General features: G+C 46.3%; 1 protein-coding gene across 3 annotated transcripts in view; it reads left to right on the top strand.

Annotated features, from left to right (window-relative positions):
- The first annotated feature begins 5,328 nt into the window (after positions 1–5,328).
- Positions 5,329–18,723, top strand: part of LOC148875576 (U-box domain-containing protein 33-like) — a 29,787-nt gene continuing 16,392 nt past the window's right edge. The window contains exon 1 of one of the 3 annotated variants that reach the window (XM_088983218.1): positions 5,329–18,723. In XM_088983218.1, the coding sequence (XP_088839344.1) occupies positions 18,600–18,723 (124 nt within the window). In that variant the 5' untranslated portion in view covers positions 5,329–18,599. The other 2 variants (XM_088983225.1, XM_088983231.1) reach the window with 2 other exon arrangements.

Below are 18,723 nucleotides of genomic sequence, written 5' to 3' on the forward strand. Positions count from 1 at the left end.
TTGTCGCCGGTAGTGATGGTTGTTAAGTCGCTGGCGGGTGGATGGGGGAGAGAGAGAGAGAGGGAGAAGAAATGTCTCGTCTGCAACACTCAAGGGAGAGGAGAAGAGTGTCTCGTTTTGCTTAACTAACGGCGTTAAACATCTTCGCATACTTCAGCCGCTTACACAATTTGGAGAACACATGGCGCATCTTCCAAATGCACAAGCGATGCCCTGACTGAGGGTGCCTGGACTGAAGCCGAACTCTTACACAAGACCAGTTCAAATTTAGATTAAATTGTCAACACTTGCATACACAAAAGAACATGATAAAGAATGCTACTGCAATAAGCATGCACGAAACGAAGTAACATATCCATGACAGTTCAGCTATTGTATTAAAGGACTTGATCTATGTAACTTATCTTCCTGACATAATTATAACTACATAAACATTTGCACGCATGCCCTTCTTTTAACAAATAAGAGGATAGTAGGATGTAGAGGTGTCAATTGGACGGATTTGGACCAACCCGATCCAATCCAATGTGAGCCCACTTATAAATGGATTGCACCTAATCCAGTCCAAATCTAATATAAACTAAATCCAATCCAATCCATTAAAATGTAAATGGATTGGATTGGATTGGATTAGATTCAATCCAAACCGAATGAAATATCAAAAATAATATAAAAGCACTTTTAGCATTGAAAAAGTACTTTGATAAAAATATTTTCATAAAAGTGCTTTTGTAAAAGCATTTTTCGAAAAGTACTTCCATAGATTTTTATAAAAGTACTCTTATAAAAGTGCCTTTGTAAAAGTACTTTTATAAAAGTACTTTTGTGGAAGTGTTTTTATAAAAGTACATTCAAAAAGTAATTCGGAAAAGTGCTTTAAGTACTTTTGTAAAAGCACTTTTTGAAAAGTACTTCCATAGAATTTTACAAAAGTACTTTTGTAGAAGTGCTTTTGTAAAAGTACTTCTTGTAAAAGTGCTTTCGTAAAAGTACTTTTATAAAAGTAATTTCGTAGAAGTGCTTTTATAAAAGTACTTCTATAAAATTTTTTTCATAAAAGTACTTCTGTAAAAGTTTTTTTTGTAAAAGTGATTTCATAAAAGTGCTTTCGTGTAAAAGTACTTTTATAAAAGTGCTTTTATTAAAGTGATTTTGTAAAAGTACTTTTATAAAACTACTTCTGTAAAAGTGATTTCATAAAAGTACTTTTGTAAAAGTATTTTTATAAAAGTGCTTTCGTAAAAATACTTTATAAAAGTACTTTTATAAAAGTGATTTTATAAAAATGTTTTCATAAAAGTACTTTCATAAAAGTAATTTTGTGTTGTTTTCAATTTTGATTGATTTCAAATTGGACAAGGGTTTGGCCTCATGATCGGATTATTGAAAATTTGGTTTAGGTCTAATTCAAACCAATAAGGATATGGACCAATTTATTTTGGATTGGCCCAATCCAATACTTATAATGGACCTTCCAAATCCGATTTACTAAGGTTTTGATCAGATTGGATCCAAACCCAAGCAGGTCGATTGACACTCCTAGTAGGATGGTCATCTTGGGCTTCACTCCTGACAAGGGTTAACCTATGAATTCAGGATGGAACTGGATGGTATTATTTGAAAGCAAAGCAGGGGACCAAGTGCTTCTTAATTTAGCACCTAAAGGTATGCTTTTCTCCTTATAATGTATTTTAGTAACTGAGCATATAACTAATGACTTGAAGTGATTTTACATAAGCTATAAATGCTGGATATTTATTCAATAACCATTAGAAACCTTCTGCCCCATTTTTGTTTGATTTTTAAGCATACGAGTACATCCTGCACTTCTGGAGATCATGGACCTTTGCCTCATGCTTTCACCATTTGAAATACTGATGCCTTTAGCAAATTGAGGTGTTTTAACTAGATAGTATTTTCTACCCTCAAGCTAATGCTATATTTTCTCTTGTAGCATGTCAGTCAAATACGTTGGCTAATTATCTGGAGGGTTTGCTATTTTATGGACTTTTGTTTTCTGTTGATCTTCTTGTCATTCTTTTGTAATCAGCATTCCTGTAATGTAAAGGAGGCTATTTCTTCTCAACTCCCCTCCCCCCTCCAAAAAAAGGGTATTTAAATATCTTGGTTTCTGACAAGTTTGCCTGAATATAAGGACAGAGGCAAAAGGGGGTGATTGCAAGATCAACTTTGCTAAGACCAGGGGGTCCATTGGCATGTGAGTTGGCAAAACATGCTGTTGTTCTCAAAGTTAATGACTGGGTATTCTGTCATGGAGGTCTTCTTCCTCACCATATGGTAAATTAACATTACTTTTTGAATGGAGTTTGGTCCTGTTAGCCACATGTGCTCAGCTTTTTATAATTTATATGTTATGTAAAAGGTTTCATCCTTTCTTTGTTAGCAATTCCTGATAGGACTTTGGTACTTCCACAGTTGCACATGGAATTGAGAGGATGAACAGGGAGGTATCTGATTAGATGAGAGGTCTCAATGATCAAAGTGGAGGTCTTGAAATCCCTTTTATAGCTAGCCGCTAGAGGTTATGATAGTGTTGTTTGGAACCGCTTGAATTCCAGATATACTGAAGATCTGGAGGACTATCAGAGTCGTCAGGCAAGTAATTGATCTAGAGTTCTGGGTTATCCGAGCATTGTACAGAATACAGATATGCATATTTGTTGCTCATGTCAGGTCTCATTCTAGTTGAATCTGTCGTTTGTGAAACAGGTAATAGCCATACGAGATATAATTCCACCACCTATACCAAGAGCATTTTCTGATGTCTATATTGCTACTAAACTCATGGAGACCGATCTCAACCAAATAATCCGCTCAAATCAAGAATTATCGGAGGAGCACTATTAGGTAAAATTCTTTGGTCATTCACTCCTTGAGCCAATCGTTCAACCCTCTCATATAAAAGCTTGAGTTTATCTATAACTGATTTAGACTCATACTTGGGCCACTCTGCAGTATTTCTTGTACCAAATCTTTCGTGGGCTGAAGTGCATACATTTTACAAATGTCATTCATAGACACTTGAAGTCGAGCAACCTCTTGCTAAATGCAAATTGTGATCTGAAGATATGTGATTTTGGTCTTGCTCGACCAACTTCAGAGAATGAGTTCATGACATAATATGTTGTTAGCAGATGGAATTGTTATTAACTCTTTTGACTATACTGCTGCAATTGATGTGTGGTCAGTGGGTTGCATATTTATGGAGCTAATGAATAGGAGGAAGCCATTATTTCTGGGTGGAGATCATATGCATCAGATGCGTCTGTTGACAGAGGTATGATGATATTCCGATGAAATATAGCTTACAATTTGGATTGGCATGCATAATAAAGTTGAAGCTTTATTGTCTCTCTCGGATCAGAAATTTCATAAATACATCATCGCCCACATTCAGCATTTATTCATGTTCTAGCTTCATATCTGAAATCCTTGGTTAGACATTTGGAAATGATGTGCCATTACGTTGTGCCAAGCTTTTGCTGTTTCAATGGATGGCTTCCTCTATTTAAATAGGATTAGAATAATGATAGCTATGAAGTATCCTTTAAATTATGAGCAATGCTCATCAACATATAGATGCCCCGGTTCAATTTTCCATGGATCACTAAACTGGGATCAAATTTTCCATCCGTGTAAATTTGAATTTACACTTAAAACAAATGTAGCCAAAGAGAAAAATGGTTGTTCATATCCTCTTATTTCTTATCTTTTAAAGTGCAATCATACAATTTTTTATTTTTCAATGATACCCCCAAAAAAGACAAACAAAAACTCTCATATATGGGATCAAAATGGATATTTGATAATTTTCAGAATTCAGAATTTAGAATTCAAAACAACATTCTCTTTATTCAGAATTAGAGGAAAGAAAAGTTCACCAATACCAATATACCTCTTAATGTTAATTATTGTATTTTCAGATGCCAAACTTCGAAGCAAACGAACAAGCCCTTACCTTCACAAATGACAATAAAAGGGAAAATGGAGGAAGCAATATGGGGGAATTTGGATGGGCTCCCGAGATGGGATTTTCAAACAACATTCCAATACACTTGTAATATGATTGGACACCCCACATCTCTTCATGAGACTGAGACCCATCATAAAACTACTGGACCTGCTATGTATGATATGTTTGGTGTTAGATTATGTTGGGAGAGTGTTGGAATGTCTTTCATTGGCAGGTGGTTCTAATTTCTATAGAGCACACCTCACACATTCTAGCCATGCATTGAGAACATAGCCTCACAACAAGTACAGAGATATTCCGAATGCATATGAGATGTAAATGTAAGGCATGTGGGAGCCCATCTAAACTTCATTTTGGGAGGTTAAGTTTTAAGTAGGAGGTGTTTCCCTATTTCTGGGAGGTGTTTGGATTACCTGCCAACAAAATAGGTTCCAACACAACATCACATTGCACATTTCATACATGGCAGGTCCCGCTTTTATGGTGGGCCCTAGTTTTATAAGAAGATGTGCGATGTCAGATCAAATTGGTAGGATGTCGGAACTTGTTTTGTTGGTAGGCGATCCCAACTCTTGTGGGAGGTGTTTCTCAAGAGCCTCTTAATGGGGTAGTGATTTGTTTACCAATACAATGCTCTCAACACTGCCCCAACGGACCACCGCAGCCATAAGAACATCTCAACAGATGTTGAAAGCATTGTTTTAGTAGCAGATCTGAACTCATCGAAATGTCCATATCTTTAATGTGCAAACAATAATGCATACTATAATCATGGGTTAGATAAAGATGCAAACGGATCGGGTCGGATTCGAATAAGGGTATATTTGAATTCGATCCAACATTGTTCATGTTGGATCCGATTCGATCGGATCTGATAGGATTCAATTTGAATTCGAATCCTATCGGTAAGTCGAATCTTTGAATCTAATCAAATTTGACCTTCTTTTTTAAAATTAATAAATTATTAAAATAAAAATAAAATATACTAATTTAAATAAAGTAAAAACAAAAAATACAAATATTTTTTTAATTATTTTCATCATATATATGCATATTTTTTATAAAAAATATATATATAATATAACAAATTTATAAAAATATATTTATAAATAAATAAATAATATATATATTTATTATTTATTTTTTTATTTATATATGATGGGGGTGCTCCGAATCCAAAGATCCGAATAGGAATGATCCAAATTCGAAGATCAAATCTTGGATTGGATTGAATCAATGATCCGGTCTATTTGCACTCCTAGTGTAGACATGTTGGTCTTTAGGCCATAGTCATTAAATACATTAGATTTAGGGTAAATTACACGGACCATGACAAAGACCCCTGCACTTTTTTAGGGATAAAGGCCCTCTAAACTTTGGCCGTTAGACAAAGACCCTCCTCCGTTAACGTTCCGTTAGTGAACTTCAAAAAAAATTCCCGTTCCCATCTGACTGCTTAAAATTTTCTAAATCTCCAAATCCTCCGCTCCCCTCCCGTTCGTCTTTCCTCTCTGTTCTTTTTGTACACCGGTACCAGTCAAACCCCCAAAGATGATGCTTGCTATTTTTCTTGGCCTGAGGCCTCTCAGCCTTTGCGATTGAGTTCCATTCAGTTCATTGTCTTCATAGTCCTCTACGGGATGGCTCATTTGCTGAACAGGTGGACTTATGCTCCGCATCCATTCCAGCTGATGCTGGTGCTCACCATTTTCAAATTTCTTACTGCCTTGATAACTCTCATTCCTTTGCTTCTTAAAGTAAAGGTGAGAGAGCTCTTCTTGAAGAGGAAGGCCTGAGAGCTTAACAGATAAGTAGGGAAGATGAAGAAACTAAAGGAAGCCAATTTACTTGTTCGAGAGTTTACTCGAGATTCAGAAATCACTGGATAGGCATACCATCTTGTACAACACTCTGCTCAAAGATGTCCAATACTTTGGACATGCAGAACTGTGCTATTTGGATGCTTAATGAGATTAAAACAGAGATGAACTTACCCATTGCGATTTCTCGTATGAGATTGTTGAACGATAGGTCAAGCGTGACATTCCCCAAGATTTGATTCCAAATTCCGATGAGATCCTTCCGAGTTCCGACGAGCCTATTGTATAAGAGGTTCAACCAACGGTGGCTAACTCCACCGAAATCTGGCGGCAACGACCCGTTAACTAGATTTGAAGACATGGGATGGTTATTTACTGTTTTTCAAGACATGGGGGCAATGATTCGGATTGGAAGACATGGCGGTGTCATTCAGTCAAGCATAAGGTGAATCTGAAGCAAAAATGGCAAGAGGAACTTTTCAATTTTACCTGATAGAGGTGTAAGATTGCTACCTGCCCACCATGAAAAGGAAAATATTTAGGTTAATTAGTGAAATGGTTGAAGTTCGGAGTTCACATCTGGGGAGGGAAGCCGGACTACAAGAAAAACGGTCTAAGCTGGCGATCTAAATGACCGCCACCAGTGCTATCTAAAGAAGCGGTCTTTCATTGGATTCGAGAACAGACGCGGGGTATAAAAGAACAGACGCGGCGGTTTTAAAATTAAACCGGTCGAATACAATCACGCAGCCGCGGGGAGTCCAATTTTTTTTCGCACGAATATGAAAGTTTTTCGATCCTAGCTTTTTGACGAGAGAGCGCGACGGAAAATTTCAAGCAGAGAAGAGAGCGCGACGGAGAGATTCAAGCAGAGAGAGAGAGAGCGCGACGGAGATGGAGGGTTTTTTCTCTGCTTTTTAATCTAGTGAAACCCCAGTTCGAGTGATTCCAATCATCAGAGAGAGAGGGTTTTTTCATCGAACAGTTTCTCGTTTGCTCGAGAGACGAGAGTTTCAAGCAGAGAGAGAGCGAAGGAGATGGAGGGTTTTTTCTCGGAATCAATCACTCAAGTTCTTGCCCACTTATGCGGTTTTTTTTCCAATTTGTGATAAACCTTAGAGGAGATGGTACAGAGCATGACCAATCGGTTCTTGCCCCAGCAACCACTGCTGTCGCCGACTGTCAACCACGGCAGAAGGGGATACGCCCCGCCATCATTTTCCTCCGACGCCCCACTTCGAGTCATGTTCGAGTGTTTCCAATCAACCAACCGAATTGGTCACTCAAGGGACTGCGAAAACATCATTTTTTCTTCCGCGAGGGAGAGATTCGGAATATAATCTGTAGCGGTTATCTCGAAGAATATAATGTATCGATCCTGGTGTCTAATGGTATGCTTCTCTTTCTGATACTCCAATGGAATAGATTCTCTTGACGGATGCGTCGAGTCCTCTACCTGCTCCTCTATGGCAGCTCAGAAGAAAGTGCCTCGTCATGTTGGCATCTCTGAATTGATGGAGAGAGGTGGAGAGATTGAAGAAGATTTGTGATGGTGGAAGATTTGACCCGACTCCTTGGACATAAAACACGTGGAAGTAACCGAGAGTGATCGGGCAGAAATGCCAGTTCGGCACGACAGCGGACTCTACAACCCGATCTTGAGCAAAAAGTTAGCTCCCCCAAAGGGGAACCTACAACCCGAGCTCCGAGCTGAAGAGCCTCGAGCTCCCCAAGAGGAACCCGGCTCTCCCTTTAAGGTCCTGAGCCTTACAAAAAGCACAAAAGGCAAAAGACCCGAACTGCCCACCCAAGGGCAATTCGAGCCATACTTTTGTCTGAACTCAAGACTTCACGCCTGACTGAACCGTACCCGACGCCCAGGAAGCCCGTACACGGAGGCGAAGCACTTGACTGATTAGGGATTCGACACATGACAGCCGCCCCCCAACGGCCACCTGCCACCGCCATCTCAGACGTGGTAGAGACGGCCCTGACAAGGAACATTGGAGGTTATGACACCCGAACTGGCAACTAGCAACTGGCAATGGAGGTTATGACACCCGAAGTGACTCGATCTATCAGAGGAAGTGACCCGATCTGGCAGAGGTAATGATACCCGAACTGACAGGGGTTCGGAAGTAAGTATACAAGGTGACTATAAAGGCCCCCGTCTCATAGGGAAGAAGGTATGTGATTCTTGCGCTTTCTTCCGCGAGGGATTGCGAAAACATCATTTTTTCTTCCGTGAGGGAGAGATTCGGAATATAATCTGTAGCGGTTATCTCGAAGAATTTAATCTATCGATCCCGATGTCTAATGGTCTGCTTCTCTTTCTGATACTCCAATGAAATAGATTCTCTTGACGGATGTGTCGAGTCCTCTGCCTGCTCCTCTATGGTAGCTCAAAAGAAAGTGCCTCGTCATGTTGGCATCTCTGAATTGATGGAGAGAGGTGGAGAGATTGAAGAAGATTTGTGATGGAGGAAGATTTGACCCGACCCCTTGGCCATATGACACGTGGAAGCAACCAAGAGTGACCTGGCAGAAATGCCAGCTCGGCATGACAGCGGGCCCCACAACCCGATCTCGAGCAAAAAGTCAGCTCCCCCAAAGGGGAACCTACAACCCGAGCTCCGAGCTGAAGAGCCCCGAGCTCTCCCTTCAAGGTCCTGAGCCTTACAAAAAGCACAAAAGGCAAAAGACCCGAACTGTCCACCCAAGGGCAGTTCGAGCCATACTTCTATCTGAACTCAAGACTTCACCTCGCACACCACTTTGGCCCCAAGTCGCCTGATTGAACCATACCCGACGCCCAGGAAGCCCGTACACGGAGGTGAAGCACCTGACTGATTAGGGGTCCGACACATGACAGCCGCCCCCCAACGACCACCTACCACCGCCATCTTAGACGTGGTAGGGACGGCCCTGACAATGAACATTGGAGGTTATGACACCCGAACTGGTAATTGACAACTAACAATGAAGGTTATGACACCCAAAGTGACTCGATCTATTAGAGGAAGTGACCCGATCTGGCAGAGGTAATGATACCCGAACTGACAGGGGTTTGGAAGTAAGTATACAAGGTGACTATAAAGGCCCCCGTCTCATAGGGAAGAAGGTATGTGATTCTTGCGCTTTCTAGTCTTAGAATTTCTCATTTCCCTTGCCTTCTGAAGAGCACTAACTTGAGCTTCGGAGTGTTCCAACTGGGTTCCTCCCCGGAAGTCTCCATTTTCTTCCTTGTTTCAGGCACATCCGATCTCGTCAGAAGCAAGGTAACCGGCAGCTAGGACCGACCGGATTGTGCACCATCATTTGACGCCGTCTGTGGGAAAACTTCAAAAAGCCTTTCCTAACCTTTAACTCTCTCTCTCTCTCTCTCTCTCTCTCTTTCAAAGAAACTTTAGCTTCCATGGCTTCTCCCACCAGCAGCAGGCACAACGCCGACTTGAATGTTGTAGGGGAACACACCCAGCCCGCCACTGTGTGCATAGGACAGCTCATCGTCCCCCTATCGACGAACGGAATTCCTAGCCTCAACGCACCAAACATGGTGGCACCTGTGAATGTTCCCCTTCCTCTCCCTGTCGAGACAATCTTTGCTGAACCAACTGTTGTTCCTCTGGCGACTAGCCAAAACCAGTTTGGTGACTTGATGTAGTGCATGCGGGCAATGCAAGCCCAAATGCAGCAGTTCCAGCAACATCAACTCCATCAGCAGCAAGTACTGCACCACATCTCTCAGTATCACTATCAACATCAGTTCCCCCAATTGCCTCTGAACCAACCACAGCTTCCACCTCGGCACCCCGCTCCGAAGCCGGTGAAGCCCTCCCCTCAGGGTGGACGCCTTCATCGAGGAGAAGCCTCCCAACTTCAGAACCCCTCCAAGAGCCAGGCCTCATCCCTGGGCAGGAGGGAAAGACTAATCACCCCCGCCTCGCAGCTCACCGGCGGATCGGGAACCTCCTTGCTAGTCAAGTCAGCACCTCGGCACTCCAAGTTTGAGCTACCGCTCACAGAGAACCGATTCAGTGTCCTAGCAGCAGACTATCAACTACCCGGGCCCATCGAGCTCGGCAACACCGAGACCAACAACGCCAATACCAGGCCCTCTAAGCAGCAACGAAGACGCTGGCGAAGTTGAACTACCACCCGCATCCCGCCCGAGCTCCGAGGTAAAGAAGAGACAAGCTCGGGCGAGGTAAAAGCTGCCCCTATTCTCTCAGTCCCCCCCTCTCATTAGAACTCCTTGCAGTCCCCATGCCCAGAGATTTCAAACTCCCCTCTCTAGACAAGTATGGTGGGTCCTTCGACCCCAACGACCACGTCGATTCCTTCTAATCCCAAATGCACTTGGCAAGGGCCAATGAATCCTGCATGTGCGTGGCCTTCACTACCACCTTCAGGCGGGTGGCCCGCACCTGGTATAGGAACTTGGCCCCCGAGTCAATAAGAAGCTGGACCCAGTTTGTGCAGGTCTTCACCGTGCACTTTGTTGCTAGCAAATGGTGCCCCCGAACCGAGGAGAGCATCTTCGAAGTAGTCTAGAGAGGAGAGTCCACCCGGGGCTACATCAAGCGGTTCAATGACGCATGCTTGCAAATACCGCGCCTGGACCCCGTGGTGCAGCTCGCGGCAGCCAAGAGAGGAGTGACACACAAGGAGTTCAAGTGGCACATGGTAGTTAACCAGCCCGCGACTGTGGCTGAGTTCCTCAAGCTTGCGGACAAATTCATGAGAACAGAGGAGACGAAGCCGAGCCCTCCAACCCAGATGACAGAAGAAGGAAAGACCCAGCTCGGGAGACGAAGCCGAGCCAGCCATTCCGAGCTCCCTTAGTAGTTCGGGCAGACTACACACCCTTAAACACGAAGCGGGCCGAGATCTTAAGGACGATCAAAGACGCTCCATATGTGAAGTGGCCATCTCGTCTGAAGGGAAACCCGAACGAGAGGAATAAAAACTTGTACTGCAGTTTCCGTAGGGATCACGGTCATAGCATCGAACATTGTAATAATCTCTGCGACAAGATAGAGGAACTTATCCGTCGCAGATATCTATGAAATTTTGTACAACACAATAATAATAATAATAGTAATAAGCCAGGTGGATAGGGAGAGCATAGCAAAGACGCTCCTGAGTCCAGCAGCCGGCCAGTAGAACCACAGAAGCAGGCCCCAGAGGAAAGACCAGTTCGGGGAACAATCCACGTGATTGTTGGAGGATCGATTGTGGTAGGGTGCACCTCGGCAGGAGCTCACGCATCAACCCGGGAGGCCGCCAGAGAAGAACGAAATCCCCCGAAGCGGCCTAGGATGGAAGACCCCATATTCTTCACCGAAGACGACGCGCGCAGGGTCCACTACGCCCACGACGACGTACTTGTCATAAAGATGAAGATCAACGACTTCGAAGCCCGATGGTTACTCATTAACTCCGATAGTTCGACAGACATCCTCTTTAAAGCGGCCTTCGACAAACTCCAATTCCGAGAGAGTGACTTGAAGCCCGCAAACACCCCGTTGATCGGCTTCAGCGGGGAAGAGGTCAGACCCCTAGGAAAGGTCACAATACCTATGTAAGTCGGCACGTGGCCTAGCACGGTAAGACTCAGTCACGATTTCTTGGTGGTTGCGACCCCTTCCCCCTACAATGCCATAGTAGGTCGGCCGATCAGTCACGCTTTAAGAGCTGTGGTGTCCACTTACTATTTGGCCATGAAGTTCCCAACATACTTCGGCATCGGGGTAGTGCGGGGCAACCAACTCGAGTCCTGCAAGTGCTATGTCGCCGCCCTCAAGGGAAAGGCCAAGGTAACCAGCGACCTCGAACTGGAGCGACCTACGAAATAGAACGAGGAGCGAGCTGCACCAACAGAGGAAACTGTTCCCATCTCTGTCTCGGCAGAAGACCCCACCAGATTACTTCAGATCGGAGCATCCCTAGAAGAACCCTTGCGATCCGAACTGGTACGCTTCTTACTCAGTAACTTAGATGTTTTCGCTTGGTCTGAGGTAGAAATGCTCGGCATAGACCTTATGCTTATAACTCACAAGCTCAATACTGACCCTGTAGTCAGACCCATTAGACAGAAGAAACGCAACTTAGCCTCAGAACGCCGGAGGGCGGTCGATGAGGAGGTCGAGAAGCTCCTTGCAGCAGACTTCATAAGGGAAGTTCATTACCTGAGCTGGGTAGCCAACCCAGTTTGGGTAAAAAAAGGCAAACGGCAAGTGGTGGATGTGCGTCGACTACACCGACCTGAACCGAGCTTGCCCAAATGATTGCTTCCCCCTCCCCAGGTCGACCGCCTAGTGGACGCGACCTCGGGACACGAGTTGTTAAGCTTCTTGGATGCTTACTCGGGCTATAACCAAATCAGGATGGACCCGTCCGATGAGGAAAAAACCACCTTCATAACCGTGTTCGGCCTATACTGCTACAAGGTTATGCCCTTTGGACTGAAAAATGCTGGAGCGACCTTCCAAAGGCTCATGAATAAGATGTTTCAGCCCTTAATTGGCACGAAGATAGAATGTTATGTAGATGACATGGTCGTCAAGACACAGTTTTCACATGAATTAATACAAGACTTGCATTTCGTCTTTCAAATTCTGCGTCAATTTAGCATGAAACTAAACCCAAACAAGTGTGTCTTCGGTGTCACATCGGGTAAGTTCCTAGGGTACATCGTCAACCAGCGCGGTATTGAGGCCAACCTGGACAAAATAAAGGCTATCCTAGATATGTGACCACCCTGAAAAGTAAAAGAGGTTCAGAGGCTAAACGGCAGGATAGCCACTTTGAGTCGTTTCATGTCTAAATCAGCAAACCGTTGCCTGCCCTTCTTCAAGGCAATAAAAGGCAAAGGGATCGAGTGGAACCCGAATTGCCAGCTCGCATTTGACGAGCTCAAGAAATACCTCGCCAGCATCCCAGAGTTGTCCGGGCCTAAAGAGGGCGATGTTTCAGAACTATACCTCTCGGCAAGCGATGAAGTGGTCAGTTTGGTACTGATAAAGGAAGCAGATCGGGTCCAACGACCCATCTACCATGTTAGTAAGATATTGCAGGGAGCAGAAACAAGGTATCCAGAGATAGAAAAGCTAGCCTATGCACTGGTCATTGCGGGCCACAAACTTCGCCCGTATTTCCAAGTTCATACCATCAGCGTCCTCACCGACAAACCCTTGAGGCAAGTATTACTCAGGCCCGAGGTCTTTGGACGATTGACGAAGTGGGCCATCGAACTCAGTGAGTACGATCTCCAAGCCTTGGTGGATTTTGTTGCAGAATGCACGTTCAGCTCCGAGGTCCTCAACCCGGTTGAGCATGAGGCTCCTAGTTTGGGTGAACTCCGTGCTCTCGGGCCGGTTGAGTCTGAGCCCCGTGAGACCGCACCTAGTTTGGTATTTCTCCTGGTTAGGCCAAGCGCGAATTGGGATGAAGAGCCCTGGATCCTTCACGTAGATGGCTCCTCAAATCAATAGGGCAGCGGAGCCGGTGTAGTTCTTCGCGGACCGAGTAGCACGAAACTGGAGTACATGCTACGCTTCGAGTTCGTGGCATCCAACAATGAGGCGAAATACGAGGTATTGATAGCAGGGCTAGCTCTGGCGCAAGAAGTAAAGGCAAAACACATAGTTATCTACAACGATTCCCAGCTCGTGGTCAAACAAGTTACAGAGGAATACGAAGCCCGCGAGCCAGCTTTGATCGCCTACTTGGCAAAGGTAAAAGAGGCACTGCTTAGCTTCCAATCACACTTCATCAAACAAATCCCGAGGTCAGAGAACACTGAGGCCAACGCCCTGTCCTGGCTAGCCAACACTAGTGACAACACCATGAGAACTATGTACATAGAGGAGTTACCTCGGCCTAGCATATTCCGGGGGCAGAGGAGGTCGCTCCTGTCGCCCAAGCAGAACTGAGCTGGATTGACCCACTTGCGAGCTTTCTGCTATATGGAACCCTCCCCTTAGAACGCAACGCCACCAGGAGGGTAGAGCGTCAGGCAGCCAAGTACGTCATGATAGACGGACAACTGTACCGAAGATCCGACACGCTCCCCTACCTGCGCTGCTTGTGACTTCCCGAAGCCGAGCTCTACTCCGCAACATTCATGAAGGTCTATGTGGTGGACACTTGGGGGGTAGGGCCATCGCTCAGAAGGCACTACGACAGGGGTACTATTGGCCAACAATGAAAGCAGACGCCATCGGGCTAATCAGGAAGTGCGAGAAGTGCCAAAAGCATGCCAATATTCACCATCAGCCCGCCGCCAACCTCAAGTACCTCACCAGCCCATGGCCCTTCGCACAATGGGGTATCGACCTACTTGGGCCATTCCCACCAGCAACAGGAAGAAGGAAGTTCCTAGTAGTGGCAGTAGACTACTTCACCAAGTGGGTTGAAGCTGAAACTCTCGTAACCATCACAACTCGAAACATCCAGAACTTCTTTTGGAAGAACATATTGTGCCGCTTCGGAATACCTCGGGTGCTGATCTCCGATAACGACAAGCAGTTTGAAGACATCAAATTCCAAGAATGGTGCCAAGGCATGGGGATCCGAAAAAACTTCACGTTGGTTGCGCACCCACAAGCAAACGGTCAGGCATAAGTCACGAACAGAGTTATCCTCTGTGGACTAAAAGCCAGGCTAGACCGAGCTAAAGGGTTATGGGCAGACTAGCTGCCCAGCGTCTTATGGGCATACCGAACTACAGAGAAGACCGCCACTGGAGAAACTCCCTTCAACCTCACCTACGGCATGGAGGCAGTCATCCTAGCCGAAATCGAAATCCCCTCACTTCAGTTGGAAGCATACAGCGACAATACTAATAACGACGAGCTATGTTCCAACCTCGACCTACTTGATGAGGTGAGGGACCTCGCATACATCAGAACCGCAACATACCAGCAAATGGTAGCTCAGTACTACAACGCCAGAGTTAAGAAACAAAACTTTCGCGTCGGCGACCTGGTCCTCCGCAAAATCATGGTACCTGAGCCCAGCGTTGGCAAACTCGGGCCGAACTGGGAAGGGCCCTACCGAGTGAAGAGAGTACTCGGGGTAGCATACGAGCTCGAGACCCTGGAAGGTAAACAGATACCCCGGGCATGGAACATTGTCAACTTGAGACGATTTTACCTATAAATTATCAAACTAAGCAGGCCATGAGCCACTTCCAGAGCCTAAGGGCCAGAATGCCGAGCTGGCAAAGACCTCGGCACCCTAAGGCCTAGAATGCCGAGCTAGCAAAGACCTCGGCACCCTAAGGCCCAGAATGCCGAGACAGCAAGGACCTTGGCACCGAAATGGGTGGAATACCGAGCTAAAGATGACCTCGGCACCCCATCAACGAAAGCAATCTGCACAAGTATGGATCCCGAGGTGCCTAGCCCGGGCAGAGAACAGATCGGGCACATAACCTTACTATGTTAACTCGCCTTGGGGCCTAAGTCTAGCAGCTTGGGTATATAGTCACCACGGAAAAAGAAGAATGTTTGCACAACACTTTTGAACAGAAAAAGTACTTCATTACTAAATGTTTGCTTTATAGTGTTTAAAAAGAAAAAGCAAAAACAAACAAAAAACAACAAACAAGCTCACAAGCCCGGAAGTCAATCTTCCTCACCTTCAAAAGGGACTTCGACAACACCCGAAGGACCCGCTTCATCTTCAGAATCCGCATTGTCATCAGCTGCGGCAGCCATCTCCTGAGTGATGCGCAAAGTGGTTATGGCACTAACATCAAGCTCGGGGTACGTGTTCCTTATCATCCATCAGCTCAACTTGAAACCCCTTCTGTATGAGCCCACCATCATATCGTCAAAGTGCGGCGAAGCGATATAATCCTCAACAACTTTCACCTTCGCCTCCTCGACGACCTGAGAAAAGATCAAAGTCTTCTCCCTAATATCTTCCTGAAGGTACTCGACCTGATGCTCCAGGTCCAACTTCAGGTCGGCCATATGTCTCACCACCATTCCTAAGGCCTCTTTGTCCCTCCGAGACTTCGATAGCTCGGCCTGCGTAGCACGGAAAGCCGCTTCGACAGCTTCTACTCGCTTCAAGCCCCTCTCCATCTGAATTGCCAAAGCATGGATAGAGGAGTTCACCTGCCAGAATGAAGACAAATCAGCTCGGTAAAAAAAAAAAAAAAACTACCCTGACTTACCACCATGGCGTGAGTTGCAGCACGAGCGCCTATGAGATTTGTAGGAAGATCGGCCCACTGTGTGACCTCCTTAGGGCAAGTGGCCTTCTTGCTTTTTCGGAGAGCGTAGCTCGGCGTCAGCACGCTCCCAACCTCCTCGTAACTTCCCGAGCCCGAAGGCACAGCTCGGGTATAGGCAGTGTCGGCATAGGGAGCCCCTGCCACTTCCCGAACTGAAGGGGGCACCTCGGGCTCCCCAAGAGGCTCCATTCTCGACGCCTCGGGCTCAGTAACCTGGGAAGGATCGACGCGGACCCGCTTAGCAGCTAGCTTCCTCCTTTTCGTGTGCCAGCGAACAAGTTCGCAGCTCGAGTCTTCTCGGCCTCCATAACACCTGCAAAAAGGAGCTCGGCGATAGAAGATGGGAATAAAAGCAAAAGCAAGAGTATCTTCGTCTGAGCAAGAAACCTACCCTAACTCAGACCGGCCTGAATGAGCTTGTCCTCCGTCAGGTAGACTTTGCATTTGAGCCCTTGCCGGGCCCAGTCCTGGAGGCCCTTTACCGTGTCTTCGTCTAATGCGACATCGGGGTCAAGAGCAGCCAAACCCCACTCAGTAGGAAACGGCCACCTGGTAGCACTTCGAACCACGAAGTAGTCTCCGCTTCCATGCTGGGACCTTATTTGGGAGGTTGTGTAAGAGCTTGAATCTCGGGCGAGGTGACAAGTAGTACGCCCTCCTACACCCGGGCAGGGGACCCGCCTGTTTTTTGAGCATGAGGATAGCTAAAAAGACTTCCAGGTCTAAAGGAAGGCAGTGTTCGCAGCACAGGGAGATAGTCCCAACAAGGTTACGAACAGAGTTCGGATGAAGCCGACCTATAGTAACGCCGAAGTGGTTCATGATTTCGACAATAAGAGGATGAAAGGGAAGGCGCAGTCTGACAACAAGCTACTCTCGGAATATCACAATCTCATCTGGACCGTGCTCCCAAGGAGTCACCCGAGGGTACAAAGTAAGTATACTCCCTAGGCAGGTTGTACTGGACGATAAGGGACCAAAGCCTCTCGGACGTCATAGTGGAAGGTCCGAACTTGTCTGGCACCCGACCTCGGCGGGAGGTGGATGCCAAACTATCCAAGGTAACTCGGTATACGGGCTCGAACTCGAGCTCTTCCTCGAGCTCTACCTCGGGCCCCGCCTCGGACTCACTAAGGCTGTCGGGGGCAGCAGCTCTGTTCGTAGAACCAGCGTTGGACCCCCCCAGGAGATTACCTAAACTACCCGAGCTAGACATCGAAACAAGGAGGGCTAGGGACTCACCAGGAAAAGCTACTGAACTACAAACAAGTGACGCGAGCTCAAGGAACAAATGTTGAAGGATGACGGAGGAAAGTGACAAGGGGGCCCCCACTATTTATAACCACTGTACCTGCACATCAACGGCCAAGATCGAAACCATCCAACGGGCGAAATCAGTTGTGCACTCCCCAAGGAAAATATACTTTGGCGCGCATTGTTTACATTAAAAAATTTGAAATCATTTACGCGTGTGAGCTACACGCAGACTGGGACTGACCCCTAGTCAAACCAAGCCAACCCTGGTTGAGCCAGGAACACAAGTGGGTCAGACCAGAGAAGTCCCAAACCAAGGCCAGAGTGTCCCGAGGCAAATCCACCTATCATCCCGTGAACTCCCCACGCCGGGTCAAGACCCCGAGCATGGGGAGTGGGGGGCAACTGATGGAGGAAGATTTGACCCGACCCCTTGGCTATACGACATGTGGAAGCAACCGAGAGTTACCTGGCAGAAACGCCAGCTTGGCACGACAACGGGCCCCACAACCCGAGCTTGAGCAAAAAGTCAACTCCCCCAAGGGGAACCTACAACCCGAGCTCTGAGCTGAAGAGCCCCAAGCTCCCCAAGGAGGAACCCGAGCTCTCCCTTCAAGGTCCTGATCCTTACAAAAAGCACAAAAGGCAAAAGACCCAAACTGTCCACCCAAGGGTAGTTCGAGCCATACTTCTGTCTGAACTCAAGATTTCACCTCGCACACCACTTCGGCCCCAAGTCGCCTGACTGAACCGTACCCAACGCCCAGGAAGCTCGTACATGGAGGCAACACACCTGATTGATTAGGGGTCTGACACATGATAGCTACCCCCCAATGGCCACCTGCCACAGCCATCTCAGACGTGGCAGGGACGGCCCTGACAAGGAACAGTGGAGGTTATGACACCCAAACTGGCAACTGGCAACTGGCAGTGGAGGTTATGACATCCGAAGTGACCCGATCAGTCAGAGGAAGTGACCCGATCTGGCAGAGGTAATGATACCCGAACTGACAGGGGTTTGGAAGTAAGTATACAAGGTGACTATAAAGGCCCCCGTCTCATAGGGAAGAAGGTATGTGATTCTTGCGCTTTTTGGTCTTAGAATTTCTCATTTCCCTTGCCTTCTGAAGAGCACTAACTTGAGCTTTGGAGTGTTCCAACCGGGTTCCTCCCCGGTTGGAAGCAAGGTAACCGGCAGAAGCAAGGTAACCGACAGCTAGGACCGACCGGATTACGCACCATCAATTTGCAATCCCACAGAAACATCTATGATAAGATTTTTATGGCAGTTGGAAAAGAAGTAAAAGAGAATGAATCCACTCTACTTTGGACATTGAAGAATTCGAGAGGGAAGAAGATATGCATCCTTCAAGTTCATCAGCCGGCACAGTTCATCCCGGGTCCGA

Source organism: Nelumbo lutea, chromosome 1 (assembly GCF_056320005.1).
Source record: "Nelumbo lutea isolate HS-2025 chromosome 1, American lotus-T2T, whole genome shotgun sequence".
NCBI lineage: Eukaryota > Viridiplantae > Streptophyta > Magnoliopsida > Proteales > Nelumbonaceae > Nelumbo > Nelumbo lutea.